Source organism: Hyla sarda, chromosome 7 (genome assembly GCF_029499605.1).
Source record: "Hyla sarda isolate aHylSar1 chromosome 7, aHylSar1.hap1, whole genome shotgun sequence".
Lineage (NCBI taxonomy): Eukaryota > Metazoa > Chordata > Amphibia > Anura > Hylidae > Hyla > Hyla sarda.
In genome coordinates this window covers 101,286,933-101,309,577 of record NC_079195.1, presented here as the reverse complement: position 1 = coordinate 101,309,577, position 22,645 = coordinate 101,286,933, and the positions used below count along the sequence as shown (strand labels likewise).

Here is a 22,645-nt window from a genome sequence, read left to right as displayed (position 1 = left end):
CGGACACAGTATTATAGAAGTTTTATTACAGTCCGGACTAGTGAAGGACAGAGGAGCTCAGCAGAACAGTGCATGTCTCGCTTGCTTTATGCTATCGCTGTGCAGACATGACATACAGTACCCTGGATAAGATTCACAGCATCAGATGTACGTCCGCAGGCAAAAAAAAAAGAGGGCATGATAGAGGATATAACCATCACTTGTGGGATCTTACTGAAGGGAAAGGTCATGAGAAACGGCTCTGCTATATTCCTTTGGCATCCAAGGGATCTTGAGTTAAAGTAACCAGGCTAAGCAAATGGGAAATCCCAGATAAATATGCCAAGAAACCGTGTGTACGGGAAGAGAAAGCACAGACTTCTAGAGAGCAGGCTCCTGTTTATGGCCTACAGGACTAGTAAAATGCACAGTGGTGTAACATCAGTATTAGAGGGAGATGGACACCAGGACAAGCCCCCCCCCTTCAGCTTAGAGCAGTGCTTCCCAACCAGGGTGCCTCCAGCTGTTGCAAAACGACAACTCCCAGCATGCCCGGACAGCCTGCGGCTGTCCGGGCCTGCTGGGAGTTGTCGCTTTGCAACAGCTGAAGGCACCTTGGTTGGGAAACACTGGCTTAGAGCATTAGTGTCGGAAAGGGAGGCCCAGTGCACAGAGCTTCTGGCCAATCAGTTTCTGTGAGAGCGCTCATAGACAGACATGTCTTGTAAGATACGCACAGTCCATCTTATTGGTGTCCCAGCATAAAATGCTTTAGAAACATTTTGTAGAATGTAGCAGAAAGGTGTTCACAATGAAAATTGTACCCACAAACCATTTTTGAACATTCCTTCATCTTTCCACCACCAGCAGCATTAAATCACGCTCGGAATTTTGCGGAGTGAACCTTTGCATTGGTGTGAATGAGTCTTCCACAAACCTGTACACACTGAGGAATATCAGAACAAATTGATCCATGGACACTGCATTACTGTCAATGGCGATGGTGCAGGGCTTCGCAGTCCTAATGCCGAAGGATTTTAGCCGCGGCTGCCAGATGGAATCTCTGCTTGCGGAATTCCGTAGTGTGAACATACCGTTAAAAACATTTTTCAGTTTTTGCATTTTTATTTTTTCCTCAACACCTTATAAAAATCATAACGCTTTCAATTTTGCACATAAAATTCCATATGATGGCTTTTTTTGCACCACCAATTCTACTTTGTAATGACATCAGTCATTTTACCCAAAAATCTACTGTGAAACGTAAAACAAAAATCATTGTGCAACAAAATTGACGAAAAAACGCCATTTTGTAAATTTTGGGGGCCTTCCGTTTCTACGCAGTACATTTTTCAGTAAAAATGACACCTTATCTTTATTCTTTACGTCCATATGATTAAAATGATACCCTACTTATATAGGTTTGATTTTGATGTACTGGAAAAAAATAACTACATGCAGGAAAATTAATATGTTTAAATTGTCCTCTTCTGACCCCTATAACGTTTTTATTTTTCCGCGTACGGGGCAGTATGAGGGCTCATTTTTTGTGCCGTGATCTGAAGTTTTTATCAGTATCAATGTTTTGGTTGGACTTTTTGATCGCTTTTTATTCATTTTTTATGGTATAAAAAGTGACCATGCAGTTTAATTAACAATCTATTTTTATAGTTCGGACATTTGCGCACGCAGCGATACCATATATGTTTATTTTTATTTACACAGTTTTATTTTTATTTTTTTTTAAATGGGAAAAGGGAGTGATTCTAATTTTAATTTTATTTATTTTTTACTTTTTTTTTATGCAGTGTTATAGCCCCCTCTAGGGGCTATAACATTGCATACACTGATTGCAGGCACTGTTCAATGCATTGCCATAGAAATGCATTGATCAATGTATTATGCGCTTGATTCCTCAAGCCTGGATTTCAGGCTTGGAGCAATCAAACACCGATCGGACAGCCGGGAACAAGGTAATGCACCTCCCGCTGTCCTATCAGCTGCTTGGAATGCCATGATTTCACAGCGGCGGTCCCAAACAGCTCCGCTGAGCTAGCCAGTATGAATTTCTCCCGTTTTAGATGACGCAATCAACTTTGATCGTGGTGTCTAAAGGGTTAATACCAGACATCAGCCCGATCGGCGATGTCCGGTATTCGCCGTGGGTCCCGGTTGCTATCGCTTCTGAGCGTTCTTCAAAGATCGGGAGCCGGCCATATACGTCCCTGGTCGTTAAGGGGTTAAGGTACGTTTACACATGACAAACAATGCTTTATTCTGAAATGCAGCATTTTAGATAAAAAATTTTGAAACAAAGTGATGGCATCGGGGAAAGAGTCTGAGAAGCTTGACTGACCGATCTAGCTATACAAACAAATAGGAAGGAACCAATAAACCAAGCTGAGCCGAGTGGGAAAAGAAAACTAGCAAGACCACTTTCCACTTTACTCAGTGTAACTGCAGCGGTTAAGAGTAAGGGTGCACTGCCGAGTATTTCCCTACCCATTTAAGTCAATAGGCAACAAAATACGAAGCAGATTTTGCGTCCCATCGACTTTAATGGGTAGCAAAATATGCAGCAAAATATGGCACGTGTGACCCTACCCTAAAACATAGTTCTTAGCAACAAGGGAGCCTGTCAGGATTTCACACTGTCATACCTGGGGGCAGCCTTTTTACTTCCACAGAAAATAAATAGCCGATTAGTGGGGGGGGGGGGGGGGTCTCATCACTGTGACCCCAATTTTGTTCACAAAAACAGAACTCCCTAAAGTGAATGAGACGGCAACATGTGCTCAACCTTCTCAGTATTCTCTTTGGAACTTACAAACATTGCCGAGCACTGGATTCAGCTGTTTGGAAACCCTACAGACAGTAAATGGAGAAATGACTGGGCATGCACTACGAGGACAACTGACCTGCGTTCTAGTGATCAGTGGGTGTCACGAGATAAGTCATGGTGTGATGAGCTCCATGGATTTACAGCTGGTAATATGTAGAGGTACAAGTGATATAAGTGCGTCTTCCTGAGAAGCAGGGAATGGGTTACAATTCCAGTACTACTTCTGATGCCCCCTTACCCTCTCATAACTGCTGAGCCCACTCCTCGGCCCTCTTCTCCAGTCAGAATCGGTCACATCTACTCTTATAGAACGAGAAAGCTCAGCAGGCTATAAAGTGCTTCCGTCAGGTACAATATTAATTGGTTCCATGGTGACCATTGTATGTTGAATAGACTATATACGGAGACCAATAATGTATACATTTCAGTCAAAGATTTGTTGGAAGCTGTAAATCACTTTGTATGTAGATGACAGGAGCTTCTTTAGGTCCCTGAACAGTATATACAATATCTCAGAAAATAAAATGTAGTCACCCTCACCTGGTGTCCTAAAAAGCAGCTCATAGAGCAGTTAGGTGCATGTAGTACCACACTGTACTAAAGAGGAGCCACTAGACACCTTATCACTGCTTGAACTAATACAGGTGTTTTACAGTGAAATGTCCAGTGGTTGTTGACTGTCTGTAGCATTGGATACTGAGTAGTGATCCAGAGAAGAGCATTGTATGTTTAAAATATTGTAACCTGAGGACATTGTAAGTTGAGGGACCACTGTACAGTGACCCCTCGACCTACGATGGCCCCAACATACGATAATTTCAACATGCGATGACCTCTCAGGGGCCATCGCATGTTGAAGGCAGCATCAACACACAATGCTTTTGTATGTCGGGGCCATCGCATAAACGGCTATCCGGCAGCGCAGACTGCTTCAGCTGCCGCCGGATAGCCACATAATGTGCCCCGTGCCCTTTGCTGACAATCACTTACCTGTCCTCAGGGCTCCTGCTGGTCCTCTTCGGGATCCTCTCCATCGACGTCATCACGCCGCTGCGCACGCCGTCCCGTCATCCAATAGGAGCGACGTGCGTAGCAAAGTGATGGCGGCGACGGAGAGCGCGGATGCCGGGGAAGCAGAGGCCTTGCCGGAGCGTCAAGGATACCTCGGGGATGCGACGACAGTGATATCCCGGGCAGCGGTGACGAGCGGTGATGGTGCGGAGCGGCGGGGACAGGTGAGTACAACTTCCTCTAACAGTGGTCTACAACCTGCGGACCTCCAGATGTTGCAAAACTACAACACCCAGTATGCCCGGACAGCCAATGGCTGTCCGGGCATGCTGGGTGTTGTAGTTTTGCAACATCTGGAGGTCCGCAGGTTGTAGACCACTGTCCTATACTTTACATTGCATGGATCCCTCAACATACGATGGTTTCAACAAACGATGGTCCGTTTGGAACGGATTACCATCGTATGTTGAGGGACCACTGTATTTGCCGGATAAGCTGAGCTCTATAAAGCAGCTCTTATGTTTCTGCCAGTAATATATCTATAACCAGCCCTGACTAAGGATGTCATACGCACATCTATGTTTTCTACACTTCCTCTACAGCTTCCGCCAAGACTATCTTCTGGGATTACATGTCATATACGCAAAACTCAAACACAACTCTTTACCCGCTGTATTACTGCCCTGTCTGGACAGCTTTACAGAGCCTCTGATGACCTCATGTTGTCATGGCATATAGAGATTTACAATACATGGCTTAATCAGGCCCAGTAATCTTCTATGCAGCAATACATGTAAAGTCCCATCTAAATACAAACTGACACTTCCTTTTCCCATTAGGTCTGAAGATATGATTTACTGCTCTAAAAGGACAAGTAAGGACAGGGAGTAATATAGGTTACAACGCAACATTAGAAATACTGAATTACCTGCACTTAGTCCAAACAGGGTTTTGTAAAGGTGAGTGTAGAAGCTTAAGGGGTCAATATTGAGGACATCACCTGTTTAAAAAAAAAAAAAATAATAATTATGTCATGAAATTAGTTGAGTTTCCTTTGTAAACAAGTATAATGGTTCCAAAAACAATCATCCATACAGTACTGTCAGAAATTATCATGAACCCCTTTAAAAGTGAACCTTCAGTAGAGGTCAACCATCTGGGGGTGCTTAACACCTTAAAGGGGTACTCCAGTGGAAAAAAAATATTTTTTAAATCAACTGGTGCCAAAAACAGATTTGGAAATTACTTCTATTAAAAATGTTTTAATCCTTTCAGTACTTATAAGCAGCTGTATACTACAGAGGAAGTTGTTCTCTGTCTGTCCACAGTGCTCTCTGCTGACACCTCTGTCCATGTCAGGAACTGTCCAGGACTTTATTAGCGCTTCTCCTCCTGAAATGATGCTTCAGCAGCACTCCGTGGTAGTAATAAAATGTGTAGTTCTTTATTAGTGGTCGATTTTATTACTACAACGGAGTGCTGCTGAAGCATCATTTCAGGAGGAGAAGTGCTAAGAAGAAAGTCCTTGTTTTTATGTGACATAGTTCACTCCCATTTCTGCATTTTGAACTGGCTGACCTGGAATCACTCGGACAGGACACCACAGCTTGCTCACCTCCATTGCGATTCTACACGCCATCTTAGGTGTTGTGCCCTCAGCACAACCCTCTCTGGTAAGCCTTCCATTTTATTGCAAAGAATATTGCCATCTTAAACCCCCTGCACTAGGAGCACACCTGTGTTTCTCGCTTTATTTTCTCTAGGAACTGTCCAGAGCAGGAGAAAATCCCCATAGCAAACATATGCTCCTCTGGACAGTTCCTAAAATAGACAGAGGTGTCAGCATAGAGCAATGTGGACAGACAAAAAATCCAAAAAGAAAAGAATTTCCTCTGTAGTATACAGCAGCTAATAAGTACTGGAAGGATTAAGATTTTTTTTTTATAGAAGTAATTTACAAATCTGTTTAACTTTTTGGCACCAGCTGGTTTAAAAAAAAATTTTTTTTTTATATATATATATACACACATATATATATATATATATATATATTATATATATACACACACATATATATATATACACACACACATATATATATATATATACACATATATATATATACACATATATATATATATATATATATATATATATACATATATACAAAACAGCAAGGCGACTGCGGCACACAAATTTGTGAAAAAATAAAACTGTGTTTATTCCATGAACAAGAGCGACGTTTCGGTGTTCTCACAACACCATTCTCAATGTTGTGTTGTGAGAACACTGAAATGTTGCTCTTGTTCATGGAATAAACACAATTTTATTTTTCACAAATTTGTGTGCCGCAGTCGCCTTGCTGTTTTGGATGTGTGTTGGGCCGTGACCGGGACCCCATAGACTGGCGTGCACCTATTATTCGATTGTCTGGAAGTGCTGCTTTTCCTCTTTTACTGATATATATATATATAGCAGTAAAAGAGGAAAAGCAGCACTTCCATATATATATATATATATAGTCACAGTCCCCTATATGCAGATGACTCTGTACCTTGTATAGGGGCTGTCCTGGATAAATGCAGCTCAGTTCCCATTGAAGCAAATAGGAGCTGTAACCAGGCACAGCCACTATACAAGGTACAGAGTCATCTGCTGCTGGCTTTGTTCATTGTGTATGCATGTGTGCTGGTTGTCCCAACAATCAATCAAGTTTAAAGGGGTTGCTATTTGCTACCATAGAACAGAGTGCATGTAGCCTACAGGCTCTCTCTGAAATCCAAGGCTCCGATCGAAGGAGATTGCAGGGGGCCCAATAGTTAAAAGGCTACTCCGCTGTAAACATCTTATCCCCTATCCAAAGGATAGGCGATAAGATGTTAGATCGCGGGGGTCCCGCTGCTGGGGACCCCCGTGATCTCTGCTGCGGCACCCCCATAGGTGCACGGAGCAAACTTCGCTCTGTGCCAGATGACTGGCGATGCCGGCCGCCACACCCCCTCCATTCACCTCTATGGGAGGAGGCGTGACTGCCATAGACGTGAATGGAGGGGGTGTGGCGTGACGTCACAAACGTGGAAGGGGATACGATGTTTAGAGCGGAGTACCCCTTTAAATCCCCTGTGATCCTGTGGATAAAGGATATTTTTCCCTGGATAACCCCTTTAACCAAGAAGGGGAGTAGATGGGTGAAGGGGAGGGGATGTGGGCAGCAAGAATTCTATATCTTTACAATGACATTATTTAGCTTGAATTTTTTTTCTATATCTAAGACTGTTTTGAAGCCTTCAACTGTTTTTGCTGTGACCAGTGATTGAGGTAGACTGTGCCACAATTCTTAACGTAAAGAAGGCTTGTTGCCCTGGAGACTAAACCTTTTCTTCTCCAGATGGAGGAATTTCCCCTTGTATTTTGAGGGGGTTTACCCATATTTTTTGTATGGGCTATATATAGGTAAATAAGTTGATCATATCCCCCTTAAATGTCTCTTCTCGAGACTAAAAAAAATTTAATTATTTTACACCTCTCCTCAAAACAAAGTTTCACTATAGTACCTTTTCCCTCCCCAGGGCATACTTGCTATGAAACGGTGCTTTATAAAGTAATAATATCTTATCCTCTGGAATGGAACATTTGTAAAATGCATTTTAATTATTTTTTGGAGCTTCTAGACCAGGCATAGGCAACCTTCGGTACTGCAGATGTTTTGGACTACATCTTCCATGATGCTCTTTCAGCCAAAATGCTGACAAAGCATCATGGGAGATGTAGTCCAAAACATCTGCAGTGCTGAAGGTTACCTATGCCTGTTCTAGACCATCCACATATCAATTGTATACATAAGATATAAAGTTGTCTTACCTTGGCCAGAAAGTATATTGAATGCTGTTTGCACACAGTGAAGACCCTCTCTGTAGTTGAGTTCCTGAAGGAGAAACACACCTTCTTTATAGCAAATTTTAAGACATTGTGACAAATATAAGAAAACTGTTCAAACTTTTGCTGAAATGGTTTTTGGGTGGCATGTCGCATTTAGGAAGCCCCTATAGTGCCACAACAGCAAAAAAAACAACAACATGGCATACTATTTTGGAAACTACACCCCTCATGGCACGTAATAAGGGGTACAGTGAGCCTTAACACACCACAGGTGCTTGACAACTTTTCAGTAAAGTCGGATGTGTAAATTAATTTTCTTTCTCACTTAAATGCAGTTTTTCTCCCCAAGTTTAACATTTTTATAGGGGGTAATAGGAGAAAATGTCCCCCAAAATTTATAACCCCATTTCTTCTGAGTATGGAAATACCCCATGTGTGGATGTGTGGAAGTGCACTGCGGGTGCACTACAATGCTCAGAAGAGAAGAAGCCACATTTGGTTTTTAGAAAGCAGATTGTTGAAAAGGTTTTCTTGGGAGGGGGGGGGGGGGCGCTGCATGTCCCATTTAGGAAGCCCCTATGGTGCCATGACAGCAAAAAAGACAAAAAAACAAAAACAAATGGCATACTATTTTGGAAACTACACCCCTTAAGGCACGTAACAAGGGGTCCAGTGAGCCTTAATACTCAACAGGTGTTTGACAACTTTTAAAGTCGGATGTGTAAATGAAAAATCGGAGTAAATGCCCCTCAAAATGTGTAACCCCATTTCTTCTGAGTATGGAAATATCCCATGTGTGGATGTAAAGTGCTCTTCAGGCGAACTACTTTGGAATTGTAGTTATGCAACAGCTGGAGGCACACTACTGTAACTCCCAGCATGCCCTTTGGTAGTTTGTGCATGCTGGGGATTGTAGTTATGCAACAGCTGGAGGTACACTTTTACATAGAAAAATGTGCCTCCAGCTGTTGTATAACTACAACCCCCAGTGGGCACAAACTATCAAAGGGCATGCTGGGAGTTGTAGTTGTTCCTTCTGCTATTGCATAACAACAACTCCCAGCATGCCCTTTTGTGCAGGAGAACAGCAAGAGACCAGCCTTACCTCCTGCTGCTGCGCAAGCCGGATTCTCCTGCCGCCGCCACTGACTCCGCTCCTGGGGATCGGGGGCCCCAGCCTCAGGTACATACTCCCGGCACCTGCTCTCATCCTCCGGAACAGGGGCAGAGCGGGTGCCATTAGGAACATCCCCACAGCAGGAGTGCCACCTCACTCCTGCTGCTAAAGGATGATAGGTGCCGGACGGCACCTATCACCCTTTTTTTCCAGGTCACCAACTGATCCGGAATCACCGCAAATCGCCAATCTGAATTGATCACCGATTTACGGCAATCGCACACATGGGGGGGCTGAATGGTTTCAGCAGGCATCCTGGTCCGGCACTTAGTTATAGAATTTTATGACTAAGTGCATGTAGTGGGAAACGCGTCAGTAGTTCTGTGCTGTTGTCACTGTTATGTGGATTACCTAATAAAGCAAGAAGATTGTATTGTTCACTGTTGTCCTGGATAACTGTTACTTGTGCACACTTATGATGATGGTTCAGCTTTCCATTAGAAAACAGATAAGCCTGAAGTCCCATGCAAGTCTATGGCCCATTTGCTGTAGTCTCGGGTTATGAAGTTGCCAGGAGATTTAACCCCTTCCCACTATAGGATGTATGCATACGTCCCAGCACCCGACACGTTTGCACATGTATGATACATCCTAGCAATCTCCTGCACTGCCACGAGTAACGCAGGAGATCGGCGGCAGGACCCGACTGTCAATCACAGCCGGAGTCCCGCCGCAGCATTAACCCCATAGATGCTGTGATCAATCCTGATCACGCATCTATGGTGTTGACAGAGAGCTCCCCCTGTTCACCAACGGCAGCGCTGCGATACAATCGCGGGTCTTCGTATGTTGCTATGGCAGCAGGAGGTCAGTTCATGACCTTTTGTCTGCCTGCTACGGAAGCCTGTGAGATCTAGCCACCGGCTGGATCGCACAGGTTGTACTGTGTGCAGCTGACCGGGTCACACTGTGCTGCAGTACAAATGTGAAGTGTAAAAGAATTTAAAAAAATGCCCCTTTCCCAATAAAAGCCCTGTATTATCACCAAAAAAGATGAAAAACACAAATCATAATAGGTATTGCCACACCTGTAATGACATGTACTATAAAACTATAATGTAAGTTATCCCGTACGGTGAACGCCGTAAAAAAACCAAAAAGCACAAAATTCACCAACTTTGGTACAAATAGCGGAATAAAAAAGATCAAAAGGTAGCAAGTATTGCATAAATGATACCAATAAAAAGTACAGCTCATTCAGCAAAAAAAATAAGCCCTCACTCAATGGAGTCAGACAAAAATAAGAGTTACGGCTGTTGGAAAATGAATGGCAGAAAAAGAATTTTGCTAAGAAAAGGAAAAAGAACATAGAAAGCTATATAGAATGGGTATCACCATAATCATACTGACCCACAGAATAAATATAACATCACTTTTACTGCAGTGTACACCATAAAAAAAAAATATATATTTTAAACTCCAGAAATTTTAGTTTTTCTAAATATTTTGGAGTTTTTCACAAAAAATGCTGCATGTATCAACAAAAATGAACCACGTATATAACGTACAATATGTCACGAAAAAAAATATCCGAAACGTGCCGCTCAGAAAAAACGTTGTAAAGTTATTACCATTTAAAGAGACATGTAAAATAAAAAATAAAAAAAAGCCTGGTGAATAAGGTAAAAAATGGGTCCGTCCTTAACCCCTTAAGGACTCAGGGTTTTTCCGTTTTTTGCACTTTCGTTTTTTCCTCCTTACCTTTTAAAAATCATAACCCTTTCAATTTTCCACCTAAAAATCCATATTATGGCTTATTTTTTGCGTCACCAATTCTACTTTGCAGTGACATTAGTCATTTTACCCAAAAATGCACGGCGAAACGGAAAAAAAAATCATTGTGCGACATCATCAAAGAAAAAACGCCATTTTGTAACTTTTGGGGGCTTCAGTTTCTACGCAGTGGTTATTATTATTTCGGTAAAAATTACACCTTATTATTCTGTAGGTCCATACGGTTAAAATGATACCCTACTTATATAGGTTTGATTTTGTCGCACTTCTGGAAAAAATCATAACTACATGCAGGAAAATGTATACGTTTAAAAATGTCATCTTCTGACCCCTATAACATTTTTATTTTTCCACGTACAGGGCGGTATGAGGACTTATTTTTTGCGCCGTGATCTGAAGTTTTTATCGGTATGATTTTTGTTTTGATCTGACTTTTTGATCACTTTTTATTCATTTTTTAATGGTATAAAAAGTGACCAAAATACGCTTTTTTTGGATTTAGGAATTTTTTTGCGCGTACGCCATTGACCGTGCAGTTTAATTATTGATATACTTTTATAGTTCGGACATTTACGCACGCGGCGATAACACATGTTTATTTTTTTTTTACACTTTTTTTTTATGGGAAAAGGGAGGTGATTCAAACTTTTATTAGGGAAGGGGTTAAATGACCTTTATTAATACTTTTTAATTTTTTTGCAGTGTCATAGGTCCCATAGGGACCTATAACACTGCACACACTGATCTTTTACACAGATCACAGGCGTGTATTAACACGCCTGTGATCAATGTTATCGGCGCTTGACTGCTCCTGCCTGGATCTCAGGCACGGAGCAGTCATTCGCCGATCGGACACCGAAGAGGCAGGTAAGGGCCCTCTCGGTGTCCGGTCAGCTGTTCGGGACGCCACGATTTCACCGCGGCGGTCCCGAACAGCCCGACTGAGCAGCCGGGTCACTTTCAGTTTCACTTTAGAAGCGGTGGTCAGCTTTGACCGCCGCTTCTAAAGGGTTAATACCGCACATCGCCGCGATCGGCGATGTGTGGTATTAGCCGCGGGTTCCGGCCGTTGATGAGCGCCGGGACCAACGCGATATGATGCGGGATCGTGGTGCGATCCCGCTTCATATCGCGGGAGCCGGCGCAGGACGTAAATATACGTCCTGCGTCGTTAAGGGGTTAAGAGGTTAAACAGATATCCCGCCGCCGGAAAGAATATGGAGTTATGCTTTAAAGCGTACCCGTCAGATCCAACAACATTTTTTTTTTTTAATATATCACTCAGTACCTAATCCTAACCATGTACATACATTTTTTGTGTGTCTAGCACCTTTATTAATATTTTTATTACACTTTTAATTTAGCTCACTAGTCAGAATTCTTCTCTAAGGAAGGGGGTGTGGCCTCATTGTGCAGGTCTCCGCCCCCTCCCTCAGTATGCTGTCTGCTCACATCTCCCCTAGCATAACCAAAACTACAACTCCCAGCTTGTCCTCACTGACAGTAGCTGGACACAAGCTGACAGTGGGGAGGATTTTTCCTCCAGCTGGTGAGCCCTGCGCTCATAGCTGTCAATCAAGGAAGTGTGTCCATGACATAGGTGATGATGCATGGACACAGCAGGACTAGTATGTGTCCAAGCAGCAGGGGGGGGGGCAGTTGTTTGAAATACTGAAAATTTTCTAATGAAAGCAATTGCAAAACCAATTGGTTTGGCATGCTTTACAACTAGAGATGAGCGAACTTACAGTAAATTCGATTCGTCACGAACTTCTCCGCTCGGCAGTTGATAACTTTTCCTGCATAAATTAGTTCAGCTTTCAGGTGCTCCGGTGGGCTGGAAAAGGTGGATACAGTACTAGTAGACTCTTTCCTAGGACTGTATCCACCTTTTCCAGCCCACCGGAGCACCTGAAGGCTGAACTAATTTACGCAGGAAAAGTCATCAACTGCCGAGCGGAGAAGTTCGTGACGAATCGAATTTACTGTAAGTTCGCTCATCTCTATTTACAACATATCAAAAGTTTTGATATCTAACAGTGCCCATTTAAATGCTGAAAAAAATTTACGGTCACAGACCCTAGATCACTGTTTCCCAACCAGGGTGCCTCCAGCTGTTTCAAAACTACAACTCCCAGCATGCCTGGACAGCCTTCGGCTGTCCAGGCATGCTGGGGGTTGTAGTTTTGAAACAGCTGGAGGCACCCTGGTTGGGAAACCGTGATCTAGATAGTGTTACCTTGTGTAATACTGCCAAAGAGAACAGCGGTCTATCATAAAATAAAGTATTTCTTCGATAAATGCTATTTTACTATTAAATTTAATGTAATTTTATTTCCATTGATATGATATCAGGCCAGGTACTACAGAAGGCAATATAACATTATATGTATGTACAGCAACACCATAGCAGGTTAATAATACCCAAAAAGAAATCCCTAGGCTGCCCCACAATGACAATTATACAAGCGGAATAGGACTGTGAAGAGTTCCTGAATAATTCATACTGAAACCACCAAAAATATGTCCCTTATTTTCATGAGTGTACTCCCCTAAGGCTGCATTATTTCTCCCAAAGGAAAACTCTGTACACTAGGAGGATCCCAAAATTTCAAAACTGACTTTAATGTACCTAACACAGGCCATGTTATGTGACTAATAAAAATAAATGAGTGTTAGGAAAGCCTATAAAAGAAGCGCAGACATACTCTGGCTTTACTTGTTCCCTTGGGTGATTAATTCTATCAGTGGCCTCCGTCTCTGCTAGGACCAGGAATCAAACAAGTATCCATAAAGAGAAAAAAAGGTCTCCCTATTAATAACGTGGTTAATAAATAACCTCAATTCAGCAATAAACACAATGCAGGGAAAACTCAATTACTAAAGGAAAGCAGTAAATCTAAACTGGGGAAATTAACTCAATGCGAGTTATCAGACTCGTACCCGAACCATGACAGGCGGATTAAGCGTGGAATCATGGTGACTTTCAGGGAAAGGACAAGAATACTCCCTGCAGTCATCTCACATTGAAGAGGGAGGACCATAGAAGACTGATTCCCTTCTGTGCTGCATTATATTAGATGATACAATTTGTTGTGTCAGGTACTGCACTTCAACAGCAACACCAGACAAGTCCATGGACACATGCGGCACTGTTTCTAGATACCAGATCCTCATGTTTAATTCTGGACAGCCCCTTTAAAGGGGTACTCCATCCCTAGACATCTAATCCCCTATCCAAAGGTTCATTTAGAGCGTCGGGTGTAGCATCACGCCCCCTCCCATAGACTTGCATTGAGGGGGCATGGCAGTGACGTCACGAGCCTCCACCCCGCATTGCAAACCATTTGTCACGGAGTGAAGTTCGCTCAGTGCACCCGATGTCTGGGGAGGTCCTCAGCGGCGGGACCCCTGCAATGCTTTGGATAGGGGATATGATATCTAGGGGCAGAGTACCCCTTTAAGACACTGCTCTATTCTGATCATCATGTGTGCAGGAGTACCCATAGTACATACACTAATTGCAAAATATATATAATATATATATATATATATATATATATATATATATATATATATATTTTAACACCAAGGAGTTGGAATCGAATGAAACTTTGCATGTGGTAATGTGATTAATGTGATTACAATAGGTAAGCTCACACATGCAGTGCATCCACAGCCCATTTCACACCGCGGATGTGCCATCAGCAGCCACAAGAGGAAGCTTCCTGCTATGGCTGGGTAGCCCAGTGTATCCACTCAGTGACGGATTTCCTGCTGTGCATCTGCTACAAGGAGGCACTGTGTCTACAACGAGAAATCCAACGCTAATATTGTAATCACATATTTCACCATTACATTTACACATAATGTTTTATTCGATTCCAACAACTCCTTGGTGAATAATTATTTTTTAAATTATTATTTTTTTTTTTTTTGCATACAAGTAGTTCACAATAGAGCAGTGTCTTGAAGGGGCTTTCCAAGATTAAACATAAGGATCAGCTATCTAGAAAGAGTGCAACATGTGCCTGCTGCTGCTGTTTAACTTAAATGTGTTGAAATGCCGTACCCGACAACAAATTGTATCAACTGATATAATGGGTCCCTTTCCCAGTTTAAGCCTATTTAATCTTACAGCACAGAAGTTAAATATGTTGCTGAGATGTGCTCCATGTAATTGATGAGATGATCATGTTATGAGTTCTGTATGGCATCATCTAGCATATCTGCTCACAGATGTTGCATCTGGGTCTGTACATCCTGACTACTTGCCAAAGCTGGTTCACCAAAAATGCCTGGTTGGTGATAAATCTGGTTACCAGGAAGGCCAAGGACGTGATGCAATCTGGTGGACACATTGCTGGGAAACCCTTGCTGTGTGTGAAGGAGCATCATTTTGCAGAAGAATGCCAGCTGGAAGCCATAAGAGACAACATGTGGCCACAAGGTGTCCTGCCTATGGTTTCCCTCAGTAGCAGTCCAGGGTTATTCACACCACTGCAAATAAAAGTTGCTAGTGGCTGTCTGTCAATGGTAGGACATGTAGTGGACATGATTAGATTACACCAAATTTTGTTCTGCTCAGTACTTGCAAATAGCCCAGATGGGGACACCTGTATCTGGATGGTGGACGAGAGAGCTGAGGGGAACTGCTCACGTGGGAGCTGCTCAGAACGGCAAAGATGGCAAGAAATTTGTTGGGAAGAACATTCTGCTTCTCTCATTCCAATGATTCACCTCCTCTCAAAGTCTTCAGCTTGGCAAAATGTTCTCAAGTGCGTGTTAGAGGCAAGTGTAGCAGTAAACGATTTCTTACCAAGAGGTATTCTACCCAAGACACTACTGCATGTTGGGTTTGCAAAACCTGTGCAGAGGAAGCGTTAGGGTGCGTTCACATGGAGTAAATCAAGAGGAATTTACTCGAGTAATTCCTCTTCAATTCTCCGCTACAAACTAATTCACATCTCCTCTGCCCATTGACTTTAATGTTATTTCTGCTGTCCTGTTCACACTGCGGAAATTCTGCTAGCTGAATTCCGTCACACTTGAAGAAAGAACATGTTCATTCTTCTAGCTGAATCCGCTAGCAGAAATCAATTGTAGTCAATGGTAAAAAAAAATTCCGCCCGACATTGTTTTCACGCAGAATTCGTGCGCAATTCGTGGGCAATTTGCGCGGAATTTGCGCGGAATTCACACGCAACTGGCTGAAAAACGTTCACTTCTTTCTCCCCCATTTCTGCGCACAATTCCGTGCAAATTGCACTCGAATATCGCACGAAAATAAAAAAAAAATTCCCGCCCGTAAATTTTTCGGCGTGAATTACTCTTCAGAATTACGCACCCTTAAGAAGTTGCCATAGCAATCAGATAGCATTTTTCAGATGTCTGAGTCTTTGTTTAAAAGCAAAATGGCAATGTAATAATATCAAGAGTCCTGAGTTTTAATATCATGTGATAAAGTCAGGTGTCCTGACTCCAACAGCTTTTTTCTTGCTATACTTCCCTGTTTTCTACATATTTTGCAATAAAGTTTCCACCCATCTTAATATTCAGGGAAAAGGGAAGATATTCAACCAAATAGTAAAAGACCCTTTCGGATATGTTTAAACAGCAGAATTTCTGCTACATGAAGTTAAGATTGTGGTGAATGGAATTTCAGCTATTCCACTTACACAGTCGATTTTTTTGGTGCAGAATTTTTGCTGCGGAAATTCTGCATTCCACAATAATGAACATGTCAATTTAATTTTTTGCAGAATTCTGCGGCAGAGTCCCAATGAAGTTAATGGGATTCAGAATTTTATCTGAAATCTGTGTGTTGAGCGCAAGATATTTCACTTAAATTCAGCACAAACTCCACGCACATTCTGCACAGAATCCGAGCGGCCTCATCACCGGCTTGTCTTGCCAGAGCGTGCTACAGATTGCACCTCCACCTGGAAAATTTCTATGGCTCTGATATTAGCGCCACCTTCAAGGGCGGATTTAAAATTTATGTGGCTTTCCAGCCGGCCCCTGGGAAGGATGCTAGCCTCTCCCCATCATGATCACTGGAAAAAAACTGTCAGAACAAACATGCCATCACAGAAAATAATGGTAGGTATACGGAGAAGAAAAACACCCTGGACTACAGGCGCAGAAAACCGTTCCAGACCACAAAAATGACATCACATCAGATAACCAATCAAAATCCAGCCCACTAAACAATTATGTAGGGAGATAAATAGTACATATACCATATAATGTGCAATATGAACATACATATTCCCCATATAAGGTTGCTTACTAGTGCATAGATGTAGAGTAAACTCAGTTGAAAATGTAAGGGCATTCTGGGTCTTCTAGTTGATGCGCCCGGCCTGCTGTCCAAAGCATCTACACATTTCCAGAGCTTAAAGGGGTAGTCTAGTGGTGAAAAACTTATCCCCTATCCTAAGGATAGGGGACAAGTTTCAGATAGTTCAGATAGCGGGAGGGGGGGGGGGGGGACCAGCAGCCGACACGCCCCATCAATACAACTCTATGGCAGAGCTGGAGAGTGCTGAAGGGCGTGTCAGCCCCCACTTCGTGCGGTGGTCCCTCCTGCGGGCTGTCGGGGAGATCGCGAGGGGCCCCAGCGGTCGGAACCCCCGCGATCTTAAACGTATCCCCTATCCTAAGTTTTTCACCACTGGATATCTCCTTTAACAATGCATGTAGCATATATTGAGCATTGTAAACATACATGTTCCCTTTACAAAATGAGTTACTGGTGCACAGATGATGAGTGACCTGTGCTCTAAACGTAAGAGCATGCTGTTATCACAGAAAATATATAAAACAGGCAGTCATGTGACCCCAGTGAATGCAATGTTAGTTCATTAAAAAGTCCCCTTCAACATAAGCAATGTGAACAGCCCCATATTTTACGTGAGGATATTTTATGAATAGATAGAGAAACATAGAGTCATACTTACACCAGATTCAACAAGCTTATTTAGCACCACAAGGAGATCATCAAAAAATTCCACGTTTATTAGATGGGCAAACCTGAAAGAACCATGAATTGTGTCAATCATTTATTACCAACAGTATTCCCATCACATGATGAACACAAGTTAATACTCCAATACAGAAATAATCATTCACAACCATAGGGAGACAAGGACATGCTCCAGTCTGAAGGGTCATTTTCATGGACACTGACGAGAAGTGAATGGATCCCACAGAGGAAACAGCAGTGTAAACATAGGTCCTAACTAAGGGTAAGAGTTTAAACTGTACACTATCTAAAGGAAAGTTTACGAAATGAGCCTAACAGCAGGAAATGTGATAAAATAACCATTCCTCGCCTATCTAATCCCCTGACATTCTAGTGCTGATGCTCCAGTGATCTTTCTTCACTGCAGTGATGACATCCCGTATGTGGCGGTGCCAGACAATCCCTTATACAGAGGAGTAATGGTCATCTTTTTATTTTATCACAAATGCAGCTATTAATCTCATTTTTCGTAAACTCCGACAGCCCTTTTTTATATTTCAAACAACTGCAATAAAATATATACTTATGTTAAAACTGCTAATGCACTGAAAACTCTGCCCAAAAACCAGCAGAAAACACATTTGTTCAGAATCCAAGGAGTCATTCATATCAACCTTCAAAAACTGCAACTGAACAAGAACCAGGGCTGTGGAGTCGGTAGATAAATGTTCCGACTCAGGAGTTTCTTGTACTTCCGACTCAGACTTCTCTGTATTAATATGTGAATGTATTTTATACATTCCTTGAAGTAAAGAAAGGCAACAGTCTACTGTATTGAACAGTTTGTGTGCTGATCTGCTGCTGAAGATAGGGCAGTGGGAGGATCCAGGAAGGGGCATTTATTATAAAACATAATTTCCCTAGTAGAATCCCATAGTCATGTTTTAAAGGGGTACTCCGTCCCTAGACATCTTATCCCCTATCCAAAAGATAGGGGATAAGATGTCAGATCGCCGGGGTCCTGCTGCTGGGGACCCCCGGGATCACTGCTGCGGCACCGCGCTTTCATTACTACACAGAGTAAGTTCGCTCTGTGCGTAATGACGTGCAATACAGGGGCCGGAACATCGTTATGTCATGGCTCCGCCCCTCGTGACATCACGACCCACCCCCTTAATGCAAGTCTATGGCAGGTGGCGTGACGACCACGCCCCCTCCCATAGACTTGTATTGAGCGGGCGGGCCGTGACATCAAGAGGTAACGATGCTCCGGCCCCTGTATCGCCCATCATTACGCACAGAGCGAACTCACTCTGTGCAGAAATGATAGCGCGGTGCCGCAGCGGCGATCCTGGGGGTCCCCAGCAGTGGGACCCCGGCGATCTGACATCTTATCCCCTATCCTTTGTATAGGGGATAAGATGTATAGGGGTGGAGTACCCCTTTAAGCTAACAATCGAGTTTACAAGTTTTTATAGCCTTTTTCCAAAGGTTTACAGCTTCAGTCTTGAACTATTGACCCTCCATTCCCTTCACTTATACAAGTGTCTCTAGCCCTGCCAAAAACATTATCAGTGAGAGGCTAGGTTACCCATGGGCTCCGCGTAACAGCAGAACACAACACTATGGAAAGTATAAGTTTTGCCGCTCCTAATTGTGCGTTGCGTGCCATATAGTGAAGCACATGAAAAGCTTGCTTCTTCACGGTCACTTAATGTGTTCGTTTTGCAGTTACGTGAGGCACTGCATGCATTGGTCTTTATTCTTACAGTAGAGAAGTCATTAATTATAACTTTCTGTGAATTGGGACATTTAAACTTAATTTTTTTTTTTATTCCAATCTAAATTTAGTAGGAGTCTGTGCATTGTTTGCCGACTCAGACTCCAGGTACCCAAAATTTCGTCCGACTCCACAGCCCTGACAAGAACACTAAGAAATATTTCAAAAACTCATTCTAGTAAGGCAAGCAAAAAAAAAAAAAAAAACACAAATATTGTGGGTGCAGAAATTAGACTAATGCTGAAGATCACAGAAGATAAAAGGTCTGTAGTAAATACAGGGTTGGGTCTGTGTACATAACAGCCTCAAATCTCCAATATATTTACATAACACAGGGAGGACAACCTAGCCAAAGATGATCCCTCCAAGGTACCAGTATCTACTATGTAGCCTGCTGACATTCTTAGACCCATTAAAATCCAGAAAGCACAATGGGGGAGATTTGTTAAAATCTTTCCAGCTAAGAAGTTGCTGAGTTGCCCTTAGCAACCAATCAGATCACTTTCATTTATTGAAAAAGCCTCTGAAAATTAAAGAAGCGATCTGATTGGTTGCTATGGGCAACACAACTTTTTCCCTCTGGACAGGTTTTGATAAATCTCCCAATGTATCTGCACCCAGTCAGATGACTTTACCATCCTTGGAATAAAAAACACTCACTTTGCTAGGCCTTCTAAGACGGCAGGAAGGAGAACAGATTTCTGTGCTCTTTTCAGTATTCTGAAGTAGGTTAAGAAAACAATGTTCAATGTTTCCGTATGCTGTGGGAAAGAGGAAAACAGACAATTATTTTAAAAGGAGCAACAATCTTTTTGCAGCCCTCAAGTTAACTGTATAATAGCCAGAAGCTATCCCAGTTAGTCATATGTAACCCAGTATCTTTTCACTCAACAACCATCTAAGAGGCAGCTAAGAGTCTAATTACCAATGCAGAACTCCAACTTTTTGCCATATACAAATAGATATGAGAGACATCTCACCAGCTTCAACTTTTTTTCTTTGCTCTCTGATGCATCAGCCTCCAGAAGTTCTCTCTCCAGCTTCTCCTCAGCTTTCTTCCACTATAAGTAGAATGATAAATAGAATATGGATTTAGGGAGCAGGTTTAAGAAAAGTAGCACAACTTCAAGTGCACTATATAATATATACACACAACATTAAGTGTCTCTCTCTCTGCACTTCCATGACACAGTTGGTTAAAGGCTGGTATTACCCAATATATTCAGGACAAAAAAAACAATTACAAGGCCTGATTCTCTTTACCTTTATAAAATTGGGGGTGGGGGGGGGGTGTAAGGGCTCATAGAAAGTGTTATTAAGGATCAGGCTATTAAATGGTAAACTACAGTAAGAAATAAAAAACATGCCTATAATGAAAAATTAGCCAGAAACATGCTAGGTTTAAAATTTGTAAATTGAACAAGATTGTCCCCAAATAGTAAAGGGATTTTCCAAGATCTTAAAAAAAGCAATAACAAAGAAACTACTTAAATAATAAAATATATTTTTGTGCTTACCGTAAAATCTCTTTTTCGGAGGATCCATTTGGGGACACAGAGACCGTGGTTTATGCTGCTGCCACTAGGAGGCTGACACTAGGATATACCCCGCCTACAGACTCAGCTTTCAGTTTAGTCCCAAAGCTGTAGGAGAGGACCCGACAGGGAAAGAAAAATCAACAACTGTCTGAGGAAACCACAGACAAAAATTAACCAAACGAAGGACACCACAACAAATGGGTGGGTGCTGTCCCCCCCCCCAATGGATCCTCTGAGAAAGAGATTTTATGGTAAACACAAAAATCTACTTTTCTCGTTTGGCTCCATTGGGGGGACACAGACCGCGGGACGTACCAAAGCAGTCCCCAGGGCGGGAGACAACTCAAGCACCTCAGGTGGAAGGCTGGGCAACAGCCACCTGCAACACCTTTAGACCAGCATCAGCAGACGCAAAGGTATGGTAAAATTTCGTAAACGTGTGCAAGGACGACCAGGTGGCCACCTTACAGACTTGCAAGGCCGAAGTCCAGGAGGCCGACGGAACGAGTGGAATGAACTGAAACACGGAAAGGAGGAGTCTTCCCTTTGCAGCGGTAAGCTTCCAAGATGCCAGAACGGATCCACCACGAAATGGTCGCCTTCGAAGCAGGAAATCCCTTACGACGACCCTCCATAAGCACAAAGAAAGAGTCACACTGGCGAAAGGATGATGAAGTGACCGAAAGGTAAATTGGAACAGCCCGTACCACATCAAGACCATGAAGCAACCTGGGATGGGACGGAGCTGGACAAAAGGACGGAAAGACAATATCCTTTTTTCGGTGAAAGGCGGAGACCACCGTAAAAAGGATGGGACCAGAAGGAAAACAAATTTGTCCTGGCGTAAAACAAGGTAGGGGGAACGGCAGGAGAGAGCAACCAGCTCCGAAGCTCTTCTAATGGAAGTGACCACAATGAGGAAGGCCACCTTCCAGGAAAGGATAAGAAGAGAAACATCCCGGAGAGGTTCCAAGGGAGTACCCTGCAAGGCACTGAGAACCAGATTGAGATCCCACAGGGGAGTAGGAGATCTGTATGGCGGAGCCGCATGAGCAACACCCTGTAGAAAAGTGCGGATGTGAGGGTAGGACGCCAGGGGACGTTGAAAGAGAATGGAGAGAGCTGACACCTGACCCTTAAGGGAACTGATAGCCAAGCGTTGTTCCAGCCCAGACTGTAAAAAGAAAAGAAGGCATGGAAGGGTGAACACAACTGGATTCACACCATCAAAAGTAGGACCGCCAAGTACGGTGATAAATCTTCACAGAGGAAGGCTTGCGGTACGTCGTTCACAGGGCAAACAATGTCAGCATACCATGCTCGCCTGGGCCAGTCTGGAGCCACGAGAATAGTGGGGACACCCTACGCTTTGAGCTTCCTCAGGACCCTGGGAAAGAAAAGGAAGAGGAGGGAAGAGATAGAGGAGGACGAAGTGCGACCAGGGGATTACTAGGGCGTCTACGGCTAGGGCCAGGGGATCTCGGGAATTTGCAATGTAGCAAGGAACTTTCTGGTTGTGGCGGGACGCAAAGAGGTCTACGGAGTGCCCCAGAGGTTGCAGGTCTCCCAAACACCTCTGGATGATGAGACCACTAGCCGGGGTTGGCCGAGGAGCGACTGAGGAAGTCCGCCTCCCAATTTTCTACCCCCAGAATGTGAATCACCGAGATGGAGGGAATCCTGAGTTCCACCAAGAGAAGGATCATGGAGACCTCGGCCATCGCCGGGACTGTGAGTG

At 43.1% G+C, this 22,645-nt stretch overlaps 1 protein-coding gene across 1 annotated transcript in view; it reads right to left on the bottom strand.

The window, feature by feature from the left end:
• The window catches only part of NOC3L (NOC3 like DNA replication regulator), an 80,973-nt gene that overhangs the window by 31,159 nt on the left and 27,169 nt on the right, over nucleotides 1–22,645 (bottom strand). Inside the window, exons 12-16 of the mRNA XM_056530234.1 lie at nucleotides 20,350–20,430; nucleotides 20,030–20,130; nucleotides 17,585–17,657; nucleotides 7,694–7,757; nucleotides 4,761–4,832 (exon numbers count right to left, since the gene is read on the bottom strand). Of these exons, the coding sequence (XP_056386209.1) occupies nucleotides 4,761–4,832; nucleotides 7,694–7,757; nucleotides 17,585–17,657; nucleotides 20,030–20,130; nucleotides 20,350–20,430 (391 nt within the window). The remainder of the gene's footprint in view (nucleotides 1–4,760; nucleotides 4,833–7,693; nucleotides 7,758–17,584; nucleotides 17,658–20,029; nucleotides 20,131–20,349; nucleotides 20,431–22,645) is intronic.